At 43.0% G+C, this 27,862-nt stretch overlaps 2 protein-coding genes across 3 annotated transcripts in view; one reads left to right on the top strand and one right to left on the bottom strand.

The window, feature by feature from the left end:
• Positions 1 to 24: 24 nt before the first annotated feature.
• GHSR (growth hormone secretagogue receptor) lies at positions 25 to 4,566 on the top strand. The gene is made up of 2 exons (XM_039713620.1): positions 25 to 807; positions 4,138 to 4,566. Exons 1-2 carry the CDS (start codon positions 54 to 56, stop codon positions 4,440 to 4,442), a joined length of 1,059 nt encoding a protein of 352 aa, XP_039569554.1. The 5' UTR covers positions 25 to 53; the 3' UTR covers positions 4,443 to 4,566.
• Positions 4,567 to 14,699: 10,133 nt separating this feature from the next.
• Positions 14,700 to 27,862, bottom strand: part of FNDC3B (fibronectin type III domain containing 3B) — a 184,437-nt gene continuing 171,274 nt past the window's right edge. For both annotated transcript variants that reach the window (XM_039713674.1, XM_039713675.1), the window contains 3 exons: positions 27,650 to 27,816; positions 24,732 to 24,859; positions 14,700 to 17,973 (listed from right to left, as the gene is read on the bottom strand). In XM_039713674.1, coding sequence (XP_039569608.1) covers positions 17,662 to 17,973; positions 24,732 to 24,859; positions 27,650 to 27,816 — 607 coding nt within the window. In that variant the 3' untranslated portion in view covers positions 14,700 to 17,661. The remainder of the gene's footprint in view (positions 17,974 to 24,731; positions 24,860 to 27,649; positions 27,817 to 27,862) is intronic.

Genomic DNA, 27,862 nt, shown 5'->3' with positions numbered 1-27,862 from the left:
GCGGGGCTGGGCCGCGCCGCGCCGGGCGGGGATGCGCAGCCCGCGGCGCCAGGATGCGGGAGGGGAGCGCGGGCGGCCGCGGCGCGGAGAACCGGACGGGCGCCGAGCCCCCGCTGCACCTGTTCCCCGTGCCCGTGCTCACCGGCATCACCGTCGCCTGCGTCCTGCTCTTCGTCATCGGGATCGTCGGCAACCTCATGACCATGCTGGTGGTGTCGCGGTTCCGGGACATGAGGACCACCACCAACTTCTACCTGTCCAGCATGGCCTTCTCCGACCTGCTCATCTTCCTCTGCATGCCCCTGGACCTCTTCCGCCTCTGGCAGTACCGGCCCTGGAACTTCGGGAACCTCCTCTGCAAGCTCTTCCAGTTCATCAGCGAGAGCTGCACCTACTCCACCATCCTCAACATCACGGCGCTCAGCGTGGAGCGGTACGTCGCCATCTGCTTCCCCCTGCGAGCTAAAGTCATCATCACCAAGGGGAAGGTCAAGCTGGTCATCCTCTTCCTCTGGGCCATCTCCTTCATCAGCGCCGGCCCCATCTTCATCCTGGTGGGGGTCGAGCACGAGAACGGCACGAACCCCCTGAGCACCAACGAGTGCCGAGCCACAGAGTACGCCATCCGCTCGGGGCTGCTCACCATCATGGTCTGGACCTCCAGCATCTTCTTCTTCCTGCCCGTGTTCTGCCTGACCGTGCTCTACAGCCTCATCGGGAGGAAGCTCTGGAGGAGGAAGAGAAAGAACATCGGTCCAAACACTGCCATCAGGGATAAGAACAACAAGCAAACTGTGAAAATGTTAGGTACGAGTCCTCTTGCTCTGTTTTTGCAAAAGGATGTGTGTGCTTGTGTGTGTGTGAGAGAGAGAAAAAGACAGGGAGCTCTCTGATAGTTTACTATAGCTCCTTCCAAGGGAAAGAAAACGTTTCATCAAAAGGCTAAACCTCAGGGTAGCTGTAGGATAACTCTGCTTCTCCCTTAGATTTATTTCTAACTGGTTTGAGCTGGGGACTCCCAAACAGTTAAACAAAAATTAGTAAGAATCCCTGACAAGGACAAATACTACAGTTATAATTAGCTTGTGCCCTGGAGATTTTTGAGCATTTTTGCTCTTTGGTTGTGGATACCAATGTTATTTACAGAGAACAGTTTATTTCATTTTTAAACAAAACCAAACCCTTTCTCAAGCCATGAAGTTGAGCTGCAGACTACAGCCAGCCAGGCAGGGCATGATGTGCACTAAGATTCATAGGAAAAGAGTATCAAGGTTTTATCAAATTGGGGTTATTTCCTACCGTGGCTGTGTAAGCTTATGAAAATTAATCTGCATTTTTATATTAGCAAAACCCCAGGATATGCTGAACCATGAGCACCGAGTCTCCTTTGGGGTCTGTGATGCTGCACAATCTCACAGACTGTCAGAAAACAGGATCAGGACAACAAACACTGTCATTCCTAACTTTGTGTATCGACACTGCTGAATGCTTTAAACAGCACCTGTGGTTGGCACGTGGAAACACAAGTTTTAACATTTAACTAAGTCTGTGCATGTAGTGGCAGTTTGAAACACAAACCCAAAAAGTTGTCCTGCAGTTTGGTGTCTGAAAACTGCAGAATCCTGCTGCTGCTGCTGCGTACTTTTACCCAAGCCAAAAGTCCTCTGCAGTGCAAGTCATCCCGTGGATTTGGGGGGGACAAGATGCTCTGCAGGAAGAAGCTTTCACAGGCTCCTTTCAGCAGGGTTGAAGTGGTGGGCTAATGAGGCAGACAAGAGCTGGCAGTGAGTCCTAAGTACCTTAATTATCAGATATGAGCCTATCTGATCTTTTTGTTCATGTCCCAATTTATTACTATGCAACAGCAGAAAGAATAATAAAACCCACAGCATTCTTTATGCCCTTTCAGCTACGTTTTATGATCAATAGAATTACTTCAGTCTGGTAAGCGTGACCTTGAAAGTAATTAATTGCTCACACTTCTAGAGGTTCAGGATTATGAACTTCCACTGACTATGAGTAAATTACATATATTACTACCATGCTTATATTTCCATATACTTAACTGAAAAGAATTTTGAAATAAAAAATGCTTATTTCTGCTCTGAAGTGTTGCCACAAGCATTGCAATATTTCAGGCACTTTTTTTCCTTTTACAAGGTCTGAGAACAGCCAGGCAGTGGCAAGACTCTCCTCTGACAGAGAGCCAATATTCCCTAAATGATAACAGTCTGATGCCTGATAGAAAGATGGGAAGAAGTTAGTGAGGGCTCAGTGGCAGCAGATGCTCAATGCCGTGTCACTGGTGTTAAAGTTCTGCTTAAAATTTAGAAGGTGCTTTCTGAGGCTTTATCAAGTCATGGAACATCAAGTAAATGGGATTAGCATCAGAGGTTCTTTTAACTGTAAAGACAGGTTATGCTTCTGGGACTGAAATTAAACACCTAAATGTATAGTCTGATCTGCAAAGGAGCTATCACATCCCATTCCTATTGAAATCCATGGGTTTCTGCATGCATGAAAATAAAACTGTCAAAAGCCTGACTAGGGATATTGCATGCCTATGTGTGCTGAAAATTCTAGTCATAATAGACTGTGCTTTAAACTCTGCTCATTCATAATGACCATCATGGTAATATTCATTACATGGATTCAAATCCCCATGTGAGCTACTTAAACTCTGCTCATTCATAGTGACCATCATTACATTATTCATTACAATATTCATTACATGGATTCAAATCCCCATGTGAGCTAGGGAATCATCTGAATTTTGTAGTGAAGATAGTGAGGGAAAACTGGAAGTGGTTGGCTCCAGAAGATGCAGAGCTGGAAAACCTATTCTGAACTTCAAGCTCTGGTGTTTTCCACTCCACCACAAGTCCTGCAAAAGCATCTTTTAAAACTTGGGAATGCTGCTGCAGAATTTTTGGTATTATGACTATTCCTCCCAGTAATTTGAATTTCATTGTCTTCTGAGATGTGGTATGAGGATAACTAACACAAGCAGGTTGCTAACACAACCTGCCCACCAAGGCCAGGTTAAACTGGACTTTGAACAACCTGGTCTCGTGTAAGGTGTCTCTGCTGAAAGCAGGGGGCTTGGAAAAAGATTTTCTTTATTTCCTTTCCAACCCACACAGTTCTGTGATTCCATGAACAGGTTAACTGTAAAAATTGCTTAAGAGTATCAGAAACCCTTGCTCGAGTTTTCTGGTTTTTCTCTCTGTAATATATTAATAGATACACTCAGAGCAATATGAAAAATAATGAAGGTCAAAGGCGCACAGGAAATGAACAGAAACTGTTTCCCTTTCTCTCAGATGAAAATTCCAATGGGCCAGTATCTCATGTGTGTATACAGATATACACACATTCCCATTATTCTACAGACATGTATTTACATGTAAATACAACCACGTTAGTAATACAATATTACAGATATACTGTATAACTATAATTATGTAGTTATATACTACACATTTAGTTTTACTGTTCTTGGGAGTAAATCATGTTCCAAAAAATGGACAAACTGGAGGGATGAACTACTCTCCTCATCTTGGCATATGTGCTCTACAAGTTCCAGAAGCATCTTTTAACAGAGTGGATTTTTTGATAGGAAGCTGGTCAGTGAGTCCAGTCCATGCTGCCTAGTCCTCTTCTCATCTTGGCATATGTGCTCTACAAGTTCCCATTCCATGTTTTATTCTGGGGCCTTTGCCTTTAACAATTTTGCTTCCCAGTGATTACATTTTTCATTATAAACCGCAGTGTTGAGTCTATCACATATAATTTGCTTTTCTTAAACACTGCAGATGACAGATAGTTATATTTTGTCACCATTTGGACTCTTTAACAGTCTGTTGATGCAAACATAGGTTTTATAGGTCAGAAGTTAGCTACAACAGATTAGTTGGGCAATGTTCAGGCAGCCTGTTTAGATATGATCCAAGTGTATTAAGCATCACCAATTCATACTCTCAGAGAATGTACTGAGACACAACTGAAAGCTTAGAGGAGGCATTTTCACACTTTGAGATTAATTCGTTAAAGGAACAGAGCTGCAGAACAGAATGTTAATCACCTGTATGTTGATACTCACACTTAACACACTCTCTTCTGCTGTTTTTATTTTAGTTGTGGTGGTATTTGCGTTCATACTCTGCTGGTTGCCTTTTCACGTAGGACGGTACTTATTTTCCAAATCCTTCGAAGCCGGATCCCTGGAGATAGCAGTGATCAGCCAGTACTGCAACCTGGTGTCCTTTGTCCTCTTCTACCTTAGCGCAGCCATCAACCCCATCCTGTACAACATCATGTCCAGGAAGTACCGCGTGGCCGCCTGCCGCCTGTTCGGACTGCGAGCCCTGCCCAAGCAGAGCCTCTCCAGCAGCAAGCAGGGCAGCTCCCGCGGCTGGACAGAGCCCAGCGTCATCACATGACACCAGGCACCCCGACAGCACCCGCCGAGCCCCCCATGAAGCCACAACGGCAGGGGAAGAGGGCAAGGAATGGGAATCCCAAGGCTGGAAGCGCCGCTGCGGTCATCACCCCGACGGGCTGAGAGGCGCGGTGCAGGCAGTTAAAGACCCGAGGGAAAAAACCTAAAGTTTGGGACTCTGAGAGGAGAGAGGCGGTCACAGAATTTGGCAACGCTCCAGGTGTTATTTTTGTGCTGCTTTTGCCCGTTTGATTTTTTAATGCTGACTTTAGCCCAGACCTAGGCTGTGCCGTCCTGGCCAGGCAAACGCGGCCCACTTCACTCGAGAGTTTGTACAACTTCAGCAGCGCCAATTTTTCCAGAGTTAGCTTTAGTTTTGTTAAGAATTTTGCTAGCATCTAATGAGACCCTAGAGTGAGAATACTGAATTGCCTTTTTGGAGTAGTAAACAGGAAATTTGATACACTTTTCATAATACCAATTTTTAAGTAAGCTCATGTTTTTCTCTGAATGGGGAAAATTATTTCTTAAAAAAAAAAACCAGATATAAAATGGATAATTTTTAAACATGCTAAAATTAAATAACCTTCGTGTCACATCCAAGTAGAAAGGAAACAAAAAAAAAAGCTTTCACAGAAGTGGCTTAGAACGTGACTGCACTGAAATATTTTTTTAAAATATATATCAGTGGGACAAGGACAGTGCTGACTTCAGGCCTACAGTGATGCTATAAAAATGTGGAATGCAATCACCCACCAAAGTCTCTCTTTTTTTTTTTTTTTACTAGCTAAATCATTTGTACTTGTTCTGTTCAGTTTGACTGTGAATGACTTGATGTCTTTGAACTTGGAAGCTTTTAATTGTTTCAATATTTGTAAGGAGTTTGTGGCTACCTGTCCCTAACTGCACCCCACTGCACCCCGAGCTTGCTGAGGACAGGTATCCTGTCTGTAAACCCCCCATGTTTCTGTTCAAAGTCTGTCCCAGTGCCACATCCCCCTGTAAAGCCTGGTGTGCATTTGTGCTCATTTGCTGCAGTGTTGAATTGAGAACATTTTGCATTTTTTAACCACTGTGACCTGAGAAAACAATAGAAAATAATAGAAAAATGTGCATTAAAGGACACAGGCAGACACATTCTCATACTTGATTCATAAACCCCTTAAATTAGATTTTCATACCTCAAGTGTGCCATTTCAAGGCAGACCAGAAAATGTTCCATCTTCTGTGCTAATGAATATGGCTTATATTGTCTCACCAACATGTGGGTTTTGTGCCCCACAGAGCTGACAGAGCATTGGAGCATGCATGTGTGATAGCAGCTTTCTGTTCATTTGGTTCTAGTGCTCATCCCCAGCTGCTCCACAGCCCTCTGTCCCTGATGAATTTTAATTCTCCCTAGTGAATTGTGTGTCAGCAGAACTCTCCTGCCTCCCACCCCCTGCTCACACCGATGGGCCACCTCCCCTCATTACACCTTCAGGTTGAACTCACAAGAGAAATTGGCCTCTTCTGTATATTCAGTGTCTTTTCTATAAACTTGCTGGGGCCAGGGGCTGGTTGCTGCTCCTTGGTGGCACCTGAGCCTGTCCCCTCCCGGCTCCAGGAGTGCAGGATTTGCGTGCAAACACCCACACTGAGGCACTGCAGCACTGCAGCATCACCTCCTGCTTCACCTCTACCCACAGGCACCTGGCTGTCCACGCTGTTCTCTCACTCACTGGCTGGCAAGCAGGTCTGGTGGCAGAATTCATGCAACTCAGGGAAACAAGACATTTGGGAACCAAGGAAAGAAGGTGCAGATGTGAGCTCAGTAACAAAATGTCTGTATAAACAAACCACACACACACACACCTGGCATCACATCGGTGTTTCAAATCTCAGCTGTGTCTGTGCTGTTAAATGTGAACAGAAAAAGAAATAAAGTGATCAGACCCTTTATAACCCTGTGGCTCTGTGGTGGGAGAGGAACTAGTGTGATTCACACAACTGGATTTTAATTTTCTTTTTTTTTTCATATTTATATTTTAGTTCTGTTCCCCAAATCTGTATAACTAACTTGATTAGGCTACTTTGTTTAATCAGAGTAACTACAACATTAAAGCCCTGTGTAGACACATTTGTGCATACAAATGACAAACATACTAATAATTTCATTTAGCCTAAACATTTCACCAGGAGAAAATGTAAATTTTAGCTCTACTAACACTGTAGTAAATTTTCCACAATTTTGTATATAGAATGAAATTTAAAACATTTGATCTGGGGTCATAAAAGTCAGAAAAGCACTGTCTGCTCCTTGGGAGGCAGGACAGGACTTCCTTCTAACTGAGGAGTTGGACTCATTTTTCCAAGTCCTTGGACAAATCTAGCAAAATACACCAATTATTATTAAAGAAAAATAGCCAGTTTCATAGGACTCTTGCACAAGCAGGAAAATACTTCATATCTAGCAGGGAACACAAACATTTAACGCACTGTAGCTGTTACTACACCAGTCAGTGTTGGTGCCCTCAGTACCAAAACTTTTCTATATGAATTCTCTAAAGCCAGCGGGGTCACACCAGCACATGTTGAGGAACTGCTGCTTCAAACTGGTACATAATGAGCTGCTTTTATATGGAAAGCAGGGAAAAAACCACCTCACAACCTGGATAACCCTCACTTTTGCATCATAAAATCAACTTTTGTCTCATGCCTCCAAAAAGATACACACATCACCATCTGCACTGATGGAAGAATCCAGCATTGTTTGTCTTGAGTGTTATTCAGAGAATCACAGAACATAAAAGGGACCTTAAAGACTCTCTAGTGCCAACCCTGTGCCATGGGCAGGATGCCACCCACTAGATCAGATTGCTCAGGGCCCCATCCAAGCTGACCCTGCCCAAGTTGTAAGAAATAACTCCATGGGGGAAAAGAAAAAAGAAGTGTGAGCAAGATTGGAAGGGCGGTTTTTTACCCAAGAGTGGTGAAGTCAGTCCAAGGCAGGCATCATCAATCTGTCCCAGGTACCAACAAGGGCAGGGCTCCTCCTGCCTTGTCTCTGGCAGGATGAACAGGGGCAGAGTGGATGCTGCAGGTGCAGAGGGCAGTGACAAAACAGCACTGTGCTGGCACAGTGATGCTGGATGTCCTGGCAAATATTTCCCAGCACAGACAAAGCCTTTCTCCTCGGCTTCCCAGAGCATTTCTGCAGCACCTCATGTTCCTGGCAGCTTCTCCCCAAAGCCTTCCCTACATGAAAGGGCAAAGCTGTGCCTCCCATCCAGTTTTGGGCCTGGACATGGTTTTTGAGATCCATTTTTCATGGGGGAAGACAAGAGTACCTTCAGGCACTGGGCTGTTCATTGGTGTGGCAGATAGGGCAGCTCTGCAGGAAAGGGTTTTTTCAGGCTTGAACCTTTCCATTTCTGGAAACTCTTCTCTGAGGGAACAAACCTTGCCAGTTCTGACTGAAAAAAAACCCATAGAGACTGTAAGAGTCAAAATTTTGCTGTGTTCTTACTGACTTGAATGTGAGCAGCCCACAGAGAAAATAACTGAAAGTTCATTCATTAAACAGTCCCAGTTTTAAAAGCTTTTCTACCTCTACATTTTGTATCACAGCTTCACAAATAAACAAGGACAAATTGGCTGCATTTTCTTTCTTGGCAATGAGTTAAATTGGTGATGAAATAGGTCAAAAGGACTGTACCATAAAGCTTCATTCATTTTACAAAAGTACCTTTGATGGAGGCACGCACAAGCAGAAAATCATGTCCCATTGTATTTCTTGCCAAAAATAAAATATACTGGAAAACCAGCACTTTCTGTCAAAATCTGAATCGATAGATATTCAGCAGTTATGTAAGTTTGTATCAAATGACAATTTGCATAAGCCCATTAAAATCAGCAGCTTTTAGATACCTAAACACCCAAGGGAACCCCCTCTCTTTCATGGATCTGCTGGTTTTGGGGTGCTGCTGCTCTGAGCCCAGTGGATGTTTCTGGATGGGCTTCCATAGGGCTTGTATCTTTTACAAAAATCCCATGGCCTTGAAGAGGTAAATTACATCTTGAGAAGTAAATTCAAATTTGGAACAAAAAAATCTAACTCATCTCCCAGGGATGGCCCTGCTGTTACTTCCCCACATTATGAACCACCCTCCTCATCCCCAGCTGAAAGCACCATAACTACATCTTACCCTCACAACTCCCAGTAAAAAGCATCAGCACTATTTTACAAAAATTAAATTGAAGCCCTTGACATTCTAGCCCCTTGCTCAAACCCTACTGTCCCAGAATGATGGGGTGTGGATCTGCTCACACCCTCTGGATGTCATTCCCAGGTTTGGGCTGGGTCTGGCAGCTCCCAGCATCATCTTTCTGCTCCTGAGCTGTGCTGCCAGAGTGCTCAGCACAGCAGCCCAATTATTCCCAAACTTTGTTTGGGAAACAAGCAGCCTCTGGCTGACACTGCAGAGACACCGTGTGCTCAGTGTCCACAGCCCTGGCTCTGCATCCCTGCTGCCCATGGTGAACCCACACCTGCAGGGGGTTTGTGTCTGCACAGGAATCCTTGCACCAGCCCCTGGGCCTGCATACACACAGGAGCTTCCCAGAAAACCTCAGCATGAGCCAGCAGATGCAGTTGCAGGAGCTGATGTCCCAGGTCCCCTGCACTGTTTGACACTACTGCTGTCAGGCACAGGCAGCTGCAGTCTCACCCTGCCCAGAATGATGCCAGCAGCACCTGGAGAGCTGGAAGCTCCCACGGTGTTAATGGGAAATCTCTGCTCCTTTGGGCAGGTCCATCATTCACTGAAGGCAGTGACACACATCCCCTTCAGCCATCTCCTCTCCCATCTCCACCTGATGGACCACCCGGAATCCTTCCCAGCTCTGCACAACCTTCACAGGAGTAAAACCATTTCCTCACACAGGCGTGCTTGCCAATGGCTTTTCCCTCTGAAACACGAGTTCTGGTGAGAGACAGGCAAAACCCACAGGGGTTTGGCTTCATGTCCCACGTCCCTGGCCAAACTTTTGCCCAAAGCAGTTGTTAGATGATGGAACCACAACCCTGCCTGCTGCTGTTTAGGAGAAAAAAGCAAAAAAGCAAATGTTAGATTGGAATTTGCTTCTTATCTCTAAATTGTGATTATGTCAGTACAGTGGAGGAAAGGAAAATTTAATCCATCTTGTATTGATGCAGGCTAACAGGTTTCTGCAGTCACTCACTGTCAAGCGTTAGTCCAGCTGTCATTCCAGCACACATACCAGCACATCAGCATTATCCCATGTAAGTAACATACTTCCTGGGTCTTTCACAGGTTTCCTCAGTGATTTTTCCAGCATCAAGGTCTCCATTCCCTTCCAAGTCCAGTGCTTGTGTGTTGTAGCCCTTCCCCGTGTCAGTTGTGGATTGGTGCATGCCATGACTTTTTCCCTAAGACCAAAACTCTCATTAACCCAATTACCTGGATCAGGACAAAAAGCACCTGGGGTTCTTCTTGGAGCAGACCTGGTGGTGCTGAGTTCTCGTTTCTCTGGGACCTGCAAACACACTGACCAGCTCTGCTCAGAGAGAGGAGGTGCCTCTGCAGCACAACTTGGAGGGCAAACACCTCCAGACCCATGGTGCACACTGATGTCACCTGGAACCCAGCCCTGACACCAGGGAGTGGCCAGGAGTGTGCTGAGAAGGGAACACAGTGTGAGAAGAACCCCTCAAGTGTTCTGCAGTACCCCAGCAAATCACCCCAAGGGATGGGAGCAACCCCCAGGAGGAGGGGAGGGGTTGACTCCTAAATCAGCATCCAAACCACCCAATGCCCAGCTGCCAATCTCAGCTCTCATTTCTGGGTACAAAACCACCCTCCCCAGAGCCACAGGATGCTCCTCCCGTTGTACTAGGAGATGAACCACTTGGTGTTTCTTCAAATAAAGGTGTTTTATGGTTTTCCACACCTGCTCTGATTCTTTCACTGGGAGCAAAATAATGCTTTTGTGACATGTGTGAGTCCATAAGGCAAAATTGCTTTCAGAAGTAAAGCACCCCACTCTCCCCCCCTTCAGAGGCTGCTCTGAGGGCTCAGGAGATGTTCTCCCAGCACTTGCTCCCATTTTTGATGCTACTGGATCAAAAGATCCTTTGCTTTTTTCTCATGTTCTGATTGATTTTCACATGATTGCAGCACTGTCTGAGAGAAAGAAAAGGCATGGCTATTTCCAAACCTCTATCTACATTGTTCTTCCCTACACAGCCTCCTTTCACTAATGACCTGGGGCTGCAAATCATGGCTCATTAAGGTGGGCAGGCAGGGAATCTGACACCACGAGCCTGCTCTGCAGTGAGACACAGCACCATGAGCTCTGAGGAGCAGGGATTTAAACAGCTTTAACACAGCAGTCTGAGAGAAGACAGTACAATGCATACTACAAATTCTCCCCAAATGAAGCCAAGATTCATGGTCACATCCTGCCCAGTCAACAGCACTTTGGTATTTTTATCAAGCAGTGACAATGAGATTGATTTTTCTAAAATTTGCTGTGCCAGGCTGGTGGCACCAGCGTGGGGCTGTGAAAGGTGCAATCACCTGAGGTAGTTTTGATTGAATGTGGAGTTTTGAACCCACTGAACTATTGTTGGTTTGTGAGGAGGGAGGGAAGTGGGCAGCCAGCACAAGGGTTTCTGTGTGCCCTGGCTGGTACCCTGGCTCCAGGAGAGGAATGCTGGTGTGGGATGCCTGAGGATCTCTGGTCTAATGCTGATATGTGGGATCATGGGATGGCTTGGGTTGGAAGAGACCATCTAGTCCCAGCACCCTGACATGGGCAGGGACATCTTCCACTATCCCAGGATGCTCAGAACCCAACCCAACCTGGCCATGAGCACTTCCAGGGATGAGCCACCCACAACTTCCCTGGGCAACCTGTGCCAGGGCCACACCACCTTCACAGGGAAGTCACCTCAGACCAGCTGTGGTGTCAAAACCTACAAGAGGTTTGTATTTACCTGCTCCCTTTCAGTCTTTGCTGCAGATTTCCCACACTGCAGTGGAATCTGGACTCAGCCAGAGCAGTGGCAGTGCCACAGGCTGTGCCCAGGTCTGTATCCAACACCCCTTCCTGTGAGACTGGCTGATGTGAGCCAGGGGAAGGGGCTTGCACCATCACTGCCCAAACAAGGCTCATTCAGAGAATAACCAGAGGTTTGTACAGCTGGGATGCTTTTGGTTTCAGAACACCGAAGTCAATCACCTGACACTTTAAGCGAGACCCAGGACAGAGACAGAGAGAGCACAAGAACAAGCCACAGAGAACCCTAATCCAGAGCTCCATCCAACAATACAAACTGCGCACAGCAGCATCCCAGGGGATATTTGGCCCTGCTGAGGGCACAGACCTGATTTTCTCAGCAAATCCTGATGAGCTGCAGCCATGGCTGGGCAGGGACCAAGTGCATCCTGCCCGGAGTGCAGCCAGGGAACACCAGCATCCCCAGTGCTGCCTCTGAGCCCAGGACACCACCACCAGCTCACAAGCTTTTTATGAAAAGAAAGAGCATTTGAGCTAGAAATTAAAAAAGACAACATTTGCATTGGATTAGGGTGAATTTCTCAACTCTATTCACAAGTTAATCCTCACAAGACTTCTGCATCCCTACTGTTTGCTCCATTTTATTTGTAGAGAGTAATAGCTTTCATATGACAGAAAGTGAGAGAGATGAGCTAATAAAATTACTAAGAAATGACATCCACTGAGCACACTGACCCAAGCAGTTATTTATTAACCATGTCAGGAGACCTAAAAATAGCTTTGATTGCATGCAAGACCATCTATGCCACCAATTAGTGCAGTAAATGTAACTACTCAAACCAATAACAGCACATTCACTTAGATAACAGCAGATCCCAGGCTAATCCACTGTGCGTGGAGCTTCTTTTTATTTCACTGAGCCAAGAAACTGGGCATTGTAAGAGCAATTGTCAAGAGCAAAAATAGATGTAATTGTTCAGAATGTAGTACCAATAAAATAGCCCTTTCAGGGGATCTCAGCTGGCTTTTTTGCTCAGCCGTAAAAACAGTGAAACAAAATGTCCATATTCATCTCGACTTACTTGTGGTTCTCACTCTGAGAAAAATAAAGATAACATTTGCATCTTTACTCCAGGCCAGGTTAAGGACAGAGAATATAATTCTATACCACTTCAATAAATGACAATATATCATGAACTCTGCAATAATTCTAGAAAAGGATTTGCAGAGGAAATGTAATTTATACTTCCTATTACCACACAAATTTCCTCTTGTCTCTGACTGCCAGACAGGTCTAACAGGACCATCCTACTGATACAGATGTCATTAATGCTGGAGAAGAATCACTCCATGTCCACAGGCCATAAATTCATAGAATGGAATCACAGAATGGTTTGGATAGGAAGGGGCTTTAATGATCATCTGCTTTCAGCCCAAGTATTTAATTTTCAGGGGGATTTTAAATACCTCAGCTATCTTCAGGATGGGAGGGACAGGCAGGAAAGCCTTGGTCCTCTGGCACAGCACTGGCACTATGACCCACCCCCCTTCAGCTTTTTTTTTATAGCACACTGGATTTGAGCATCTCCTAAAATTCAAAGACAGGTGAGCCTATGGAAAAGCTCCACAGGAGGTGAACAACACAGACTGATGTCCTGATGTCACTCCAGACCCTGTTTATTCCCAGCTCCTCCGGGGAGCGCGTGGCTCAGCTCGTGCCACATGTGGCTGTGACCCCCTGGTTCCTCGGAGAAACCCCCCTTCCAACGGGGCTCAGCTCTCCTGCACCACACCAAACGTGCTCTGAGCTGCCAGGAGCGACTGAAGTGAGGAGCAAAACAAATTCCAGGCGCTGGTTTTTGAGCAGCTCTGTGATTACTGAGAGCAGAGAATCGCTGCTGCCATAGAAACGGCAGCGCCAGCCGGGGGACCGCGCGCTGCTGGGGCACACCTGGCACTGCTCACACTGTGACACGTGCCACAGCCCACTGCTGCACCACCCCGCCACTCAAATACCCAAAACACAACCTCTGCTCTCTTCCAGAACTTTTCAAAGTTGGTACTTCTCTTCCCAGCAGGCAAAGAGGTGCTGGTAAATGCAGCGTCAGCCAAGCCCGGGTATAACCTGCTCTGTTCTTCCTCACAAAATAAAATCCGTGGTAAATTCAGTGCTACTTACCCAGCTCTGCACAGCCTGGGTGTGGGGAAGGCACCCAGCACCTCTGCAAAAACCTGTGGGTGATCACAGCACAAGGTAACATTCAGAACTCCAACTGCAAATGTTTAACTCCTGCTTCTCTCCCATGGGCTCTCACTGCCCTCCAGCATCTCTGCAGACACCCCTGGCAACCACAGACCAGTGAAAATGAAAGATCTCCTCAGATGTCAAAGTGCTGATTACTATTTTACAGACATATTTAAAAGATTTTAAAGAGACTGTCTTGGCAAGCACTGCTTAAATAAAAAAGCTGAGCAACCAAGTGAAAAACGTATTCCCCATAGAAAACCTCACTCACGTTGTAAACTGAAGTAATTCAAAAAGCAAACAAATCAATTGTTGTATTTATGCAGTGACTTGAAGAAAAGCCTTAAAAAATTAACATGAATGCAGCATTTGACAAGAAATACGTATACATACTAGATTATTTCATCATGATGAGGATTTAATTCATTGCACATAATTAAGTTAAAAACTCTAGTATTTCAAGTGTTTAATTACTAAGAGAGAACAAACCTAGGTATATTTCTATAAATATAAATCCTTAATTTTTCATGCAAGCTGTTTAAAAGAAATCATTAGAACATCTGACTTTCAGATTATAAACTTACTCTTCAAAAACCACAAAAATCACTCCAATTACAGACCAGAAATATCCTGAGGTAAATTCAGGGCTCCCACCCTTGCTCCAGGATGCACAACAGCACTGACCTGCCAGAAGGGGCCACGCTGACCCAGAGGGCTGTGTTCAATTAAAATAAAGAATTAAAACAGAAAGAATTAAAACATTTATTGGGCATAAATATATTACATATACACTACAGATACAGTTAAGTCTTACATACATAGTGTAGTATTTGCAAAATCTATACATTAAAATTGATATGGCAGTTTTAATATAATGCATATGAAATAGTCTAAAATTTACAATACAAGAAAACTTCTGATTATTTTTTTTTAAAGTTGAAAAGCTTGGAATGTATGTTCCCATAGTGAGGTAAAAACATTTTATTTTTCTTTTTCAATTTAAAGAACTGTGCAAGGATAAGGTTCATACACATTCAATTAGGGCACTTCTCAATCGTGACACTGAATACTGAGCTACTGGAGCCAACAAACAGGATTAGAAAACACTTCAAGTTCATAAAGAAAAAGGCAGAACAATATAAAAACATCTCTCTCCTTCCTTAAGGGTATTAAATACTTAGTGTTTCATTCTACCTTTGTTGGAGGTGGTGATTTCTGTGAGAGCAGAGTGCCCTGGGGCTGGATCCAACACCTGCCACTGCTGGACCAGGGGCACGAGGAGGTTTGGGAAGGGCCAAGGCACCAGCAGTGGTGGGTCAGGGACAACATCCCTCAGAACAGAAGGGTGTGACATCGGTGACCTTTGTCACTGACACACAGGTGACAATGAGATCACTGTGGCAGGAGATACAGGCTGAAAATGCCAAATTCACTGGGCCAGGATCTCCCAAAAGCTCAGATGGGACTGGGGGCTCTGGCTGGTGGGGTTACAAGGGACCCAACAGATCAGCAGTGACAGAGGTGCACTCAAAAGTGTGACTGACTGCTCTCCCCTCCACGTCCGCTCACTGCTTGTAGTAGCACTCGTATTTCAAACTTTCAAAATTGCTAATCTAGAGCACATTGGGTTTTGTTCCATTATTTATTAAAGCAGTTTTTGTTTTTTTTTCTTAAAAAAAAGGTGTCAAGCTCGGATTTCATAGCAGCACTGCTCAAACAATATACCAAAAATAAAAAAAGGCAATCTATTCAAATTTCTGGGTTTTTCCAAACTAGCGTTTTTTTCATCATTTTAAAAAATACTCTTCTCCCCTCCAATGAAAACAGCTGTATACTTTTTGCTCACAAAATACAGATGCAAGGTCACAGAGTTTCATATCACAAATAAATTTAAATAAGATGTAAATAAATTTGACAAGCCATGACTTTGGCAAAAAACAAAAAAATATATATATTTAGCTCAATGCCATTAGTTTGCAAGGCTAAATCAAACTAATTATAGTCAATAACAAAATACAGAACATTTCTAATATTTGCTACATCTAGAGAGGCACACAGAATAATTCATTGATCTTAGCACTTTCTTTCCAGAGATGATTTTGTTTTTGGATACATGTAAACGTTTGAATCACTGATAATGGGGTTTTTTTGGCATTTAATGTACTAGATGCTCCCATCTTCAAAACAACAAGAAAATGCAAGAAGATTAATAATACTAGGAATGCTGCCAGGTAAAAAGTTGACCTAAAGTACAACAGTATAAAACAGACAAAATGTAACATGCTATGGGGAAGGTGGAGGGGGGGATTAGATTAGTACATAAGTACACTTTTTATTTTTTATTTTTTTACAATAAATAAAAAGATTGCACTGTAATTGGTATTTAAAGTACTGTATGCAGTATATAGTATAAATAAACCTAAAAACAAAAATAATGTTGTTTTTTTCCCCATTACTTTGGTTAAGGGAATATTATGCTAGTACAGGACACTGAATCTTAGACGATGGAGACAGAGCACAAAAAAGATAGGACAAAAGCAAAATCAAGTAGCAAAAATATACAAAAACAAGAGGCAGGGAAATACACTGTGTCTGTTGCACCCTTTTGGAATCTATTTGCACCTCCAGCTCATTTATGTCCCTGAGGTACTCGCACAATGTTGTCTTAATATAAATAACCCCATGACTCAAGAGTTAAAAATCTAGTGTCTCGATGGATTAAAATGTGTCTGGGAGGGGGCAGGCAGGAGGGGGACACTGCCACCAGAGCAGGGACCATTCCTCTGCAGGACTCTCATCTCAGTTTTGCCAGGTACCAAGTTATTTCAATCAGCCCCGTGGTAAGAACAGCATAGACACCTTTCTAAGGCATTTAAAACAAACAGATGTGATTTCTGATACCTCCAAAAAGTTCCATACAATAGATACCCCTCCAAAAAATAACAACAATATTAATAATAAAAAAAAAGATCAACTGACAGTAAAGTTTGTTTCCATTGAGTGTAAATCTCATCTAATTCAGTAGAGGCAGTAAGCTGTCACCAGCTTGAATCATATAAATCAGGCTGAACGTAATAGAATAATATCTAGTATTAGATTAGGAATAGTTATATACAGTGACAAACAGACAAGTTAAAGCAGCTTTTAAATAGCTGAACATGGGAATAACTAACTATTGCACAATGCCCTCTTACTTAAAATTACTGCTAGGAATCAAAATGGTAAAAAAAAAAGATCTATAATGCTTCATAATTTATACGTAGTTTGGTTATTTGATTTCTTATACAGGCAGTTTATAGTGTTTGTAACTGTAAAAATAACAGGCAACTAAAAAGGTTTTTCAACTGCAGGATGTTGCTCCAATTTAAATGCACTAAACAGTTAAAATAACAACTCAGGTTTTATCTTGAAAAACTGGGGCAAATGTAGTGAATAATTCGTAGGCAACATTGCTAATACTGTTCAAGGAAAAACTGGTACTTGACTAACACTGTATTCTAGTCTTACCACTATACATACTTGTGACTAATGTTTAGAAGGAAAGAGACAAAAAAAGTGACTCATTATTAAAATTTCCTAAATAGTAAGATAAAATAAGAGACTGCATGAACTTCAGTGAAAAAAGCCAAACCAACATTGAAAAGGCAAATTGTTGACAATTTTGAAGTCGTGAAGGAAAAACAAAAAAATCTTGCTTTTGGTATCTGGTTTGCTTGTTTCTCCAGTTTGACCACTTCCTAGTTCTGAATTTCAAAAAGGTGCATCAAAACACTGATTTATCTTTAACTGTAAAAACAAGAGCAGTATATAAAACGCATGGTAAAACGAAGGACTTCAAAACAAAAAAAAAAAGGAAGAAAAAAAAAAGAAAAAGGAGGAATATCTGAATAAATGTGTGGATTATAATGCGTAGCATTAGTTAAATCTGTACTTTAAACTCCGGTTGAATTGCCTACTTCATAAAGAAGTACTGTAATATACAGGCGAAGATGATGGAGAGGCTGGCGAAGCCGAGCACGATGAGGGCCGCAAACTGTTCGTCCGTGGGCACCATGGCCTTGGCCTTGGCGTCGTCGGCGCCGCCCGGCTCGCCCGCCAGCACCAGGGCGCTGCGCTGCAGCGCGAAGGCCACCGAGGGGCTGAAGGGGCCGCTGAGCTCCTGCCAGGGATCCAGGCACCGGCGGCAGGCGCACACGCGGAACCGATAGTCTGTGTTCACCTGAAGGCCTGAGATGTGGAATGTGGTTTCTTCTCCCTTGTACACCTTGAAAAACAAAGCAGGCAGCGTGGTCAGACACAAGCTAGGCCCGCCTTCGCGGCGGCGTGAGGGCTCGCGAGGGGTTCGCTGTGGAAGTTCAGTCTGAGGCCTTACATTTATGTTCATGTTTACATAAGCTTTTAAGTTTTTCAGATCCTGTACTAGTGAATCTATTCCTGCATTAGTGAATAACTCTGAACTTCATACAGAATGTTCGTAAAGCCTCTCCACAGTTTTGACAAATAAAACAATCCCTCCAGGCCTGAGTGCCAAGGTTGTCATTGCAGCCTCAGGCCCCAAAAAGTATAAACAAAAATGAATTCTGGGGGAGTGAACTGGGGGAATGTGACTTCCTTACCTGAAGGTGTAATTGGACAATTAACCTGTGATAGGCAAATAGACCAAACTTACATCTGTCTGAGAAACTCGGGATCATTGTCCACTTTGGGTGTAGCCTCCATGGGGCTTTTGCACTGCCCAAGGTGTATCTGCTGAAGGCTTTTAATAAATACCTATTTAATTCTCTAACTCTGTCCAGCCTTTGTTCTAGGTAGCCTCTCCAGGCATCAAGTCTCTAAGGAAACACTTCTCAAAGGATGGAGCTCACTGGGTCAACACAGATTTTTGAAAAACAGGGGCAGGTGGAGGACTTCTCAACAAGTCTCAACACAGTGCACACAGGGACAGACAACAAACACATCACTCAGTGCAGCAATGATAGCACACACTAATCTTCTGTGGGCGTGACAAATGCTACAAACATATTTCTGCACTCTGAAAGTGTGACTGTATGCCTAAAACATGTCTAGGACATAATCACCCTGTCTGGCCCCAAAAGGAAGAAAACCTGCAGATAAGGTTACTGGAAGTCATTCAATGTGTAGTTGCAAAATCGCTTACAAAAGTAATTTTAATGTATTTTCCCCTCATATTTCTCTCAAGAAACAGCAATCTTGCCAGAAATTGCACTTTCAGAACTGCGGAAATAATAAAATATTATTAAGGTGTGAAAAATTTCCTCTTGATTGCATTATATTTGGTTGTTTACTAATCCAAACCCATCACCTATTTATGTTAATCAAATGTAGGTACCACATGACTCAGAGCACAAGTCACAGAAAGGAGAGAAAAAACTGAGTATCTGAGACAGTTTTGTGACTTAAATGGAAAAAAAAACAAAACACTGGAAATATTCACAAACTCTGAAAACAAATAATTTATATAATGGAGGGTTGTTGAGACTGGTATTTTATGAAATGAAAAAAGTTGTGTCTGCTGGGAAAAAAACATCCTGAAAAGAACTTCAGATACTTCTTCCTCTGCTCATTTACCATTTCCCTTCTCTTGGCTGTGGGAGCAGAAGGCTGAGAGCATCTCTGCCCTCCCAGAGGCAAGAACTCATCTTAGAAAAGGGGAGCAAGTGGGAAACTAGTCCCAAGCTCATAGAGGATTTCCTGTGTGTTACTCTGGAGTAAGAAATGAGGAGGAAAGAGAAGAAACCTGCTCAGCTAAAGACCACTTAAAGAGCTCAGCTTCCCAGCCTTCCTGCCCTGCTGGCCCCTGAGACTCATCCCTTGGTTAAACAGTCAGTTGCTTTTTTTTTGAGAAGGTCTGTGACAAAAAGATTAAGGTGCTTCTTTCATTTGTCTTCTTTCCTTTTCAGCTTTCACAGCTTTTCCAAATACAGTTTGAATGATGGCAAGTCTGGGTTTCCAGACTAAGTCCTCTAACTGGCTCATGTTTCTTGGACCTGAGGCACAGATCAAGAAACAACATTTAAATAAACGTTGCCTTGCTCAAGTATTGTTCAGCATTTGCAGGAAGTTCCCTCCAGGTCAAGTGACAGGAATACAAGAAATTCATCCCACAGCCCCCTGTGACTGGCCACAGCCATGCACGGCAGCCTTTCCTCTTGTCTTTGTTTGTCTTCCCGATGCCAATGTGGAGTGAGTCACTGGGTTACAGTAATTGCAGGGAAAACAAAACTGAAAGTGCTGTGGCAGCCCACAGAAGTGATGTGAGGGTTGAAACATCTGTTTGCAAAGCAGCCCCCAATCCCAAGAACACCTCTGCCACTCTGCTCTCCAATAGCAATTTCTAATACCCACCTGGTGTGGGCAACTCCTGTCCCACAGGACTGTGTCAGAATTTCTCCACCGAACTCCCATTTCTTTAGATTCTGAGGGCAACTCTAAGCCCTCACAAAATAGCTGTCAGCAAGATTTGCTTTCTGGTGCTGCTGTAATTAATAATTTAATTTCAAAACATACAGCCAGAAAAGCTCTACACGCCTTTGCCACAAACAAACCTTTGCAACCAATATGACCACTTCTGAACCAAAAAAAAAATCCCAATAAAATCCAAATAATGACATTTAATTAAAGAAATTCACAATCTAAACCAAATAATGAGATTTAATTAAAGAAATTCACAATCTAAACTTCATAAATTACATTTAAAAGACACTAGTGATTCCATATATAGAACCTGTCTTTGCACGGGAAAAAATCCTGTCCAGTAAAAAAAAACAAAACCCAAAAATCTGGGATTTTTACTTGTTTTGTTCTGTCAGGGTGGCAAATAGCAGTGCAACTGGAGGCCAGCCTTGGCTAAATCAAAGTCCTGTATCTTCATTACAGCCTAACAAGTACTGATGGCCAAGTTCACTCAAGCCAGCTATTCAACAGCACTTCTCAGAAAAAAGCCAGACAGCCAAGTGAGAGAAGAGTGTATCTGTAAGGGAAGTTTGAAAAATTGTTGAAAGTAGATAGATTGGGTGAACTAATATTCACCAATGATAAAGACAAAGCACTTCCTGCAGCAGCACTAAGACAGTTATGGAAATTGTCCTGCTTTCAGTGGTTTGATGAGTACTTACCCCAGTGGACCTACCTATCAGTAACAGACAAACAATTACTAAACTGTCACCTACTCCTGAGAGCAGTCTCTGCACCCTCTGCCAGGGGCTGCAGCAGCACCTCAGAGCTGTGGCAGGATGCCCCACACAAACACATTTGGTTGTGAACACTGCTGCACTCTGTGAGTGGACTTCACATATACAACAGAAAAAACCCTTGACAACCATGAGTAAGGTCTTTAAATCTGCCAAAGAAATGTGAAATCAAATATAATTCTATGAAGCAGCAATATTATTTTATATGTAGCACATTATGCTTTGGTGGCCAACAAGCCAAAGTGAAGTGTCTATCCAATTTATCACTTTCAGTTCCTAAAAACAGCTTTTTGGTTTGGACACTTCAGAATACAATAAAATGAGATGAGCTTTTTGCCTGGCTCTCTCAATGGAAATATCATCACAACTAATAAACTGCTGAAGACTCTTATGGTATTTGATCCTACTGATGGAGCTAGAGAGACTGAGAATTCCTACAGGCAAAGATTTCTCAATTTCACTGATCGCCTTAAATAATTCCAACCCATCTCCTTCCTTTCCAAACAGTAACAATGACAGCCATAATCGCCCTATAAGAAACACACTGGAAAGTGCAAGGTAACCTCACCTGTTGTTGACCGTGATGCAATGGCCAATGTCTTTAACAGTTAACAAAAGCCTATTTTGTATACTGATAAAAAGACAGAATCAGAGAATGGTTTGGGTTGCAAAGCTAAATACCAACAGGCCCTGTGTAATTCTGTCATATTCTGGCACAAACCAGCACAAGTGCCTTTGACTTATTGAAACTAGAGAAGGAAACCAAATTTTTGGCTAACTAAGCTTTACAGAAATTATCAGTTCACTAAAGTGCTTCAGATATTCTGTGTGTGTCTACACAATATAATACAAATAAAAAACCCAATAATTAAAGTGAGAGCTTGGTGAGGCCAACTGGGCTCTCCCAGTCACCCACCTCTCACTGCAGACCTGAGAACTGGTATTTTCACACAGTCAGTATATCCTACCCATACTGTTTCTTCTTTTGGAAAGCACTTGGAGACAGTTGTTTTTTTTTTTTTTCTCAGAAGAGACGTGGCAGAAGCTGATGAAACACTGCTGCCTCCAAATTCTTGGAAATTTCAAAGGTAGAACATTTTGCTTCAGTGGCAAACAATTTAAGGATAAAGAAGCTTTAAAAAGTTCAGTTCTCACTTCCCATGGTCAGCTCTTAAAATAATTTGGTTCCTGGGTGATTCGATCCCCAGAGCTGCTCAACTGGGAAACCAAACCTTAGGCTGCTGGTCATTCCAGCTGTTATCCCAAACAGCAGCTCCTGCAAGTGCTGCCCAGCCCAGCCCACTCCCCTAAATCCACATTAAAGCTATGCAAACACAGACAATTTAATACACTTTGGAGATAAATTCTGACTGAGTGAGCTATGCTGGATAGAAGCGCAAGAAACAGAAAAACAAATCCAGGCTACTGATTCATGGAATCTCCTGTGGCTTACATCCTGATTGATAAATAAGGAAGATGTGATTTCCTAAAAAGAATTGCTTTTTAAAAATTATCTGTACAGATAAAGCACACAAATACACAAAAAGGAACACACTGTGTGAGAAACAAGGAAAGGAGTAGCTGGCATTTTTAAAATACACTCTCCAGGGAGCTAAAATGTTATCTGTTTAGCTCCAGCAAATCTAGTTCTTCAGGCAATTCTCAGCAGAGAAATATTTACAAAATATTCTCCCAGAGGAGGGCAGGGATGGCTATAGTCCCAGTCTGGAAAAAAGAACTTTTGAGTACTTTCATACCACCTCTGCTAGATCAAATGGTGGAAAATCAGCAGCTTTTGGGCTGTGGAGGGCTGCAAACACTGGGGTGCAGGGCAGGGAGACAGCTCAGGTGTGACAGTCTAGAGAGAAAGGACAGCTTTACCCAAAAGCAAATCAGTGGTTGATGTTGCATTCTATGAATAGCCTGAAAATCTAGAGTGTATTTCATTTGTGCCACCTTTCAAAACTATTTGCAAAATGTTTCTAGTATAATATACCCCTTTAGATACATATGCAAAATATATTTGTCACTTGCAGGGAACAAGACATATTTAAAAATAAATTTAGGACTTGCACTTCAAAGGTAATTAACATATCACTAACATTAATGAACATATTGGTGCCAGTACTTTGCAGTTAAATAGTAACAGGTGATCACAGGCACGTCAAAGCAGAGGTGAAATGCATTAGCCAGAAAAATCACTGAAGGGTGTTTCTGTATTTTATCTTCTGTGCACATTACAGGAGCTCAGAGCACGCAGCCACTGCAGCTCATGGACAGGGACGTGGCCCAGTGCTGAGACACCACCCACAGTCCTGACAGAGGAAAAACATCTTGATGGGCAAAGGTGATTTCTGTGAAGGTGAACAGCGGAAGTCTCTCTCTTTCCCATGGCTGGTTATCAACCAGAAGAGTCCCAGTGTCACCTGGAGCATCCCAGCAAGGAACCTCCTCCAGGGAGTTACAACTCACACAAAAACCCCTCATCAGCCTTGTGCCTCATGAGAAATGAAGACCTCCAACATAAGAAGACCCTGAAAGTATTTATTACTTCTTTCACTGCTGTTTTTTTCACACCACAAGTTCTGGACTGTGCAGATGAAGCCATCACTTATGTGCCAGGAACATGAAGCTGTGCCCAGTTCTCCCCAAAGACTCAGAACATTTTAAACACTGGGGCTACGTTCACTGAAGCTGTACCTGGAGGTGACACACCAAATACACTCTGTACATCAGGCAACAGCAAAATGGCTCCACTTATCCACATGCCACTGACATTATGAGGCCAACACAGTACACAGGGGTTTCATTACCTACACCAGCACCAGAAATGTTTCCTGACAAAAACAATCGTTAGGTTTCTGAATCTTTATTGCCCCCATGAACTGTCCTGAAATTTTTGTGTTGTTTTTGATAATTCATTAGTTCACAGCAGCACTCAAAAACAGCCTGAAGAGGGACAGAGACACAGTTGCAAGGAAAGCACTAACTTATACGTATTTTTAAGAGTTTAATTAGCACAACATAAGAGTCTAATTAGCATAGTATATCTCATTTCCCTAATTTGGATTTATTTGGAATCCGCATGACAACGAAAAGAAGCACAGGAAAAAGAGAGCACACAAATGAAGTGCACTGCAAATCACACAGCTAGAGGTGTGATAGATGAAATAAAAGATCTAACTGTGAATGAGTTGTTCTGTTTCATCTAACTGTGAATGAGTTGTTCTGTTTCAGGGGCTCTGGGGAAGTATCCACTTGTGATGTCTAATCCAGACAGACAAAGGAAAGAAGGATCAGCTGTACTTCACTGCTTTATTTCCACAGTGACAGAAAGGATACACAGCAGTTACACGTGCATCAAAACCTCAGACAGGAATGAGACAGATGAACAAACCACTTAACGTGTACTTGACTGAAAACCCTGACGGACAGCCTTGGAACTGGCTTAGAAAGACTCATCTTCTGACTTCATCTCACCTCCAGATAATGGTTAAGAGCAGCCAGCTCAGAAGCAAGCATGGGTGGACAGAATTGTAACTTTTTAAAGGTTAGTACAGCTAAAAATAGTGATTAACCACAGAAAGAACACAGATCACTCCAATAAAATTATGATGTTCTATATACTCCCTTAGGGGAGAAAACAGCCCATTACAGCTCTTAATTTTGACTCAGCCTTTACCAAAGTGCACCTGACACATCACCATAGGGTGTAATTCAATACAGTACAAAGAAGCAGCACAGTGGATTTTCAAAACCATTTCCATTATGCCATCAATTTAACAATATTAAATCCAGACCATTTCCCTACCTGCTTGTATTCCGATTCTCTTCCAACCAGTACCTGCAGAACATAACCAACAGGATCTCCCTTCATGGGTGGGACCATTTCCCAGGTAACTTCACAGGAGTTTCCTCCCAGCTGTGTCACTCGAGGGGCTACAATAAAAGGAAATGTGTTAATGTTTAATATAAAGACTGCACTGAAATATTATTTTATGAGCACTGTAAAAATACCAGAACATTTAAAAAAGGCTACAGCACCTCTTACCTGTCAGCTCTTCAAGCTGCTACAAAGGAGGAGTGGTTCAGAGAAAACTTTCTAAACTTAACTGCAGGGCTGTGCACTGACCTTTTCAAAGCAGAAGCCAATGCACAAATTACACAGGCATTCGTAAAAGCAGCAATTCTGTGAAGTTCTGAGAAAACACCTGTGCCAGTGGAGATGCCTGCACATCCTTCCCATGCTACATGCCATTGAAAGAGAGCAATAATATCAAACATTTCATTCAGGAGAAATAGGAGAAGGAATGTGAGAAGAGAAGCTAAAGAATCTTTTACATTAGAGATGAAGTCCAGCCTGGGAAGGAAAAGGACAAGCATAATTTTTAAGACTTGGACTTGAATATAACTCTGAGGCTGACACCCACTTGATCAGAGCTGCTATTTCTAGCCAGACTTAAGACTAGTGCTCTCACTAGAACTCCTGAGAAATTCAATTTGTCAGCTGTTTCAAGGCTGCTGTCCTTGGCAGAGGGGCTCTCTCACCAGCTGAAAGCCAAGGGATGCTGTGCCTTGACCCATGGCAAGCTCACAGGTCAGTCTAGCAGAGCACAGACAGGGGCACCACATTTTTATGTGCAACAAAGCATCTGCCACTGGAAGGCATGAAAAAAACTGCAACAGCATCCAGGGTTCACCAACCTCTTGATCAGGCAGAGCCAGCAAGTACAATACCAAAAAAAAGAGAATAAAACTGGGAGAAACAAGAGTGCTGAACACTTGTATCAGGTGGTTAGCATGTGCACGTGCAAGGACATGAGCTTGTTAAAGGAAATCCAGATCCCCAACCCCACAAAAACAGACAACAGGAGGGTCTACCAAAGAAACAAATGCTGCTGCATACATTACACAAATTTTAGACTGATCTGTTACTTCCCAAGAGGAACACTTGAATCATGAAGGCCCAAATGTAATCAATATCCATTTACTTCTCTCTGCACATCTGCTAGTGTTGAGAGACTGATAATAAACGCCTTTATCTTAGCTGACAACAATCTCAATTATTTTTCCTTCTCTTTCCATCCCTCACTTCAGTACATGTAGATTTTTGTCTGACACTTACAAAACACTGCCATTAACAACAAAGCCATTCTAGGGTTGGCATCACTGAGAGAGTAATTAGGAGACCTTATAGGAGAACACACACTTTCTTCTGCTAGATAAAAAGCCAAATTAAGTCTATCACATAAATTCCTTTGTATTCCTCGGACCACAGAAGGGAATCAACACTATCATTTGGCATCAGACCAGTACTCCCCATGGCATCACCTCCCCTCAGCAGTGCTCACCAGCACAGTTTTGTCATGCCCTTTTCTCTGTCACAGCCAGTGCTCTGTCAGGTACCCGAGGTCCCAGCCCACACACGACCTGGTATTTGCACCATTGATTCTCAGCTTGATACTCAGCCCAGGGGATGAGTCACATTTAACAGGGACTCAACAGGCAGAATGGGAGTTCAAAACAAACACCTAGGTGAGGTGAACTGAATAAAATGGATTTTTAGCCAACAAAATGCAAGTGTGACTACAGTGGCATCCTGGGTCATGCCACAGGTGCTCCCTTCCCTTGGCTGGGCAGCACATCTCACACCAGTGTAAAGGTGTGTATCAGGATAAATCACCCCTGGCTAAGTATCCTTACCCTCAAACACACAGGTATTTTTTGCTGGAGAGTGTTTTTTCCCTAGGGATGACTGACTTAGCAGGGAAAGGCACCCCCAGCAGTGTTCTCCCCTCTAAATATTTGCTTACTAAAGGTGTCAAAATCACCAAAGCTGGATTTTAAATACAGAGAAGCAAACAAAACCTCTCTGACAAACTGATAGCTGTCACTTCTCTCAGAAAATCATAGGGCTTGACAGGGAAGACTTCAGCACCCAGGAGAAAAGGTGCATTTGATTTCAGCTCAGCTGATCTGACAACCCATAGAGCAACCCCACTGCCCTTGTAACAGGCCAAAGAAGGACTAATTAGGCCCAGAACAAAAGGCCTAATTACATGAAGTTTTATAACGAAACATCTTTCACTGTGGGTTTTTACTTTTGCTCCTTCATTTCCTTCCTTCCTTTCTCCTCCTCCTCCCTCAGGAGCATAATTACTTAGGACAAAATTTACACACGGTAAAAGACATTTTATTACAAAACTTCATTTAATTAGGCCATTTATTTCTCCTAGTGGAACACATGCTGAGTTCTAAGTCTAATGCTCTATATGTAATATATCATAATTAATTTTATACATTAAAGGAAAAATAAACTCTGAAGGCCTACACTGGACATCAAATACACAACAAAAAAAATTAAACTTTACTAAAGCTTAAGTTGGTAGGTACATACACACCTACAGCTGTTAGATCTCTTGTATAAATGCTGTGATAATCCAGAGCAATCCCCTGGTAAACATTATTGATAGCAACAGCATTTGAACAGTTTTTTATTACAACAGTGGCTGACATAACCTTTATGTTGCTTGTGTGACTTTTTTGGGTCGTAATTTAGCTTCCCACCATTAAGTAACTGCACAGCTCAAGAGAAGCCTACAGTCAGCACAAACTGGATCTTCACAAGTGTTATTACATATTTATGGTAACCTTTACAACCTCTCCTCATACTTAGCAATCACATAAATATTTACAAGTTACTTACGTGTAAAAAACCATACTACATACCTTTGATTGCAGGTGGGAGTGACTTAGTTGTGCAGAAGGTACAGATTTCTGAGAAAGGTCCCTCCCCAGCATCATTGACTGCCTGTATTCTGAACGAGTAACAGGTGGATTCTGTCAGCCTCTGTATCTTGTACGTGTGACTTGGTCCCCTATAAATTGGGATAAACCTGAAACAATAAAAATGAGAGTATGTAGTTACACTGGAGTGGCACT

Source organism: Passer montanus, unplaced genomic scaffold (genome assembly GCF_014805655.1).
Source record: "Passer montanus isolate IOZ18808 unplaced genomic scaffold, ASM1480565v1 scaffold29, whole genome shotgun sequence".
NCBI lineage: Eukaryota > Metazoa > Chordata > Aves > Passeriformes > Passeridae > Passer > Passer montanus.
This window is presented reverse-complemented; position numbering and strand designations above follow the sequence as displayed.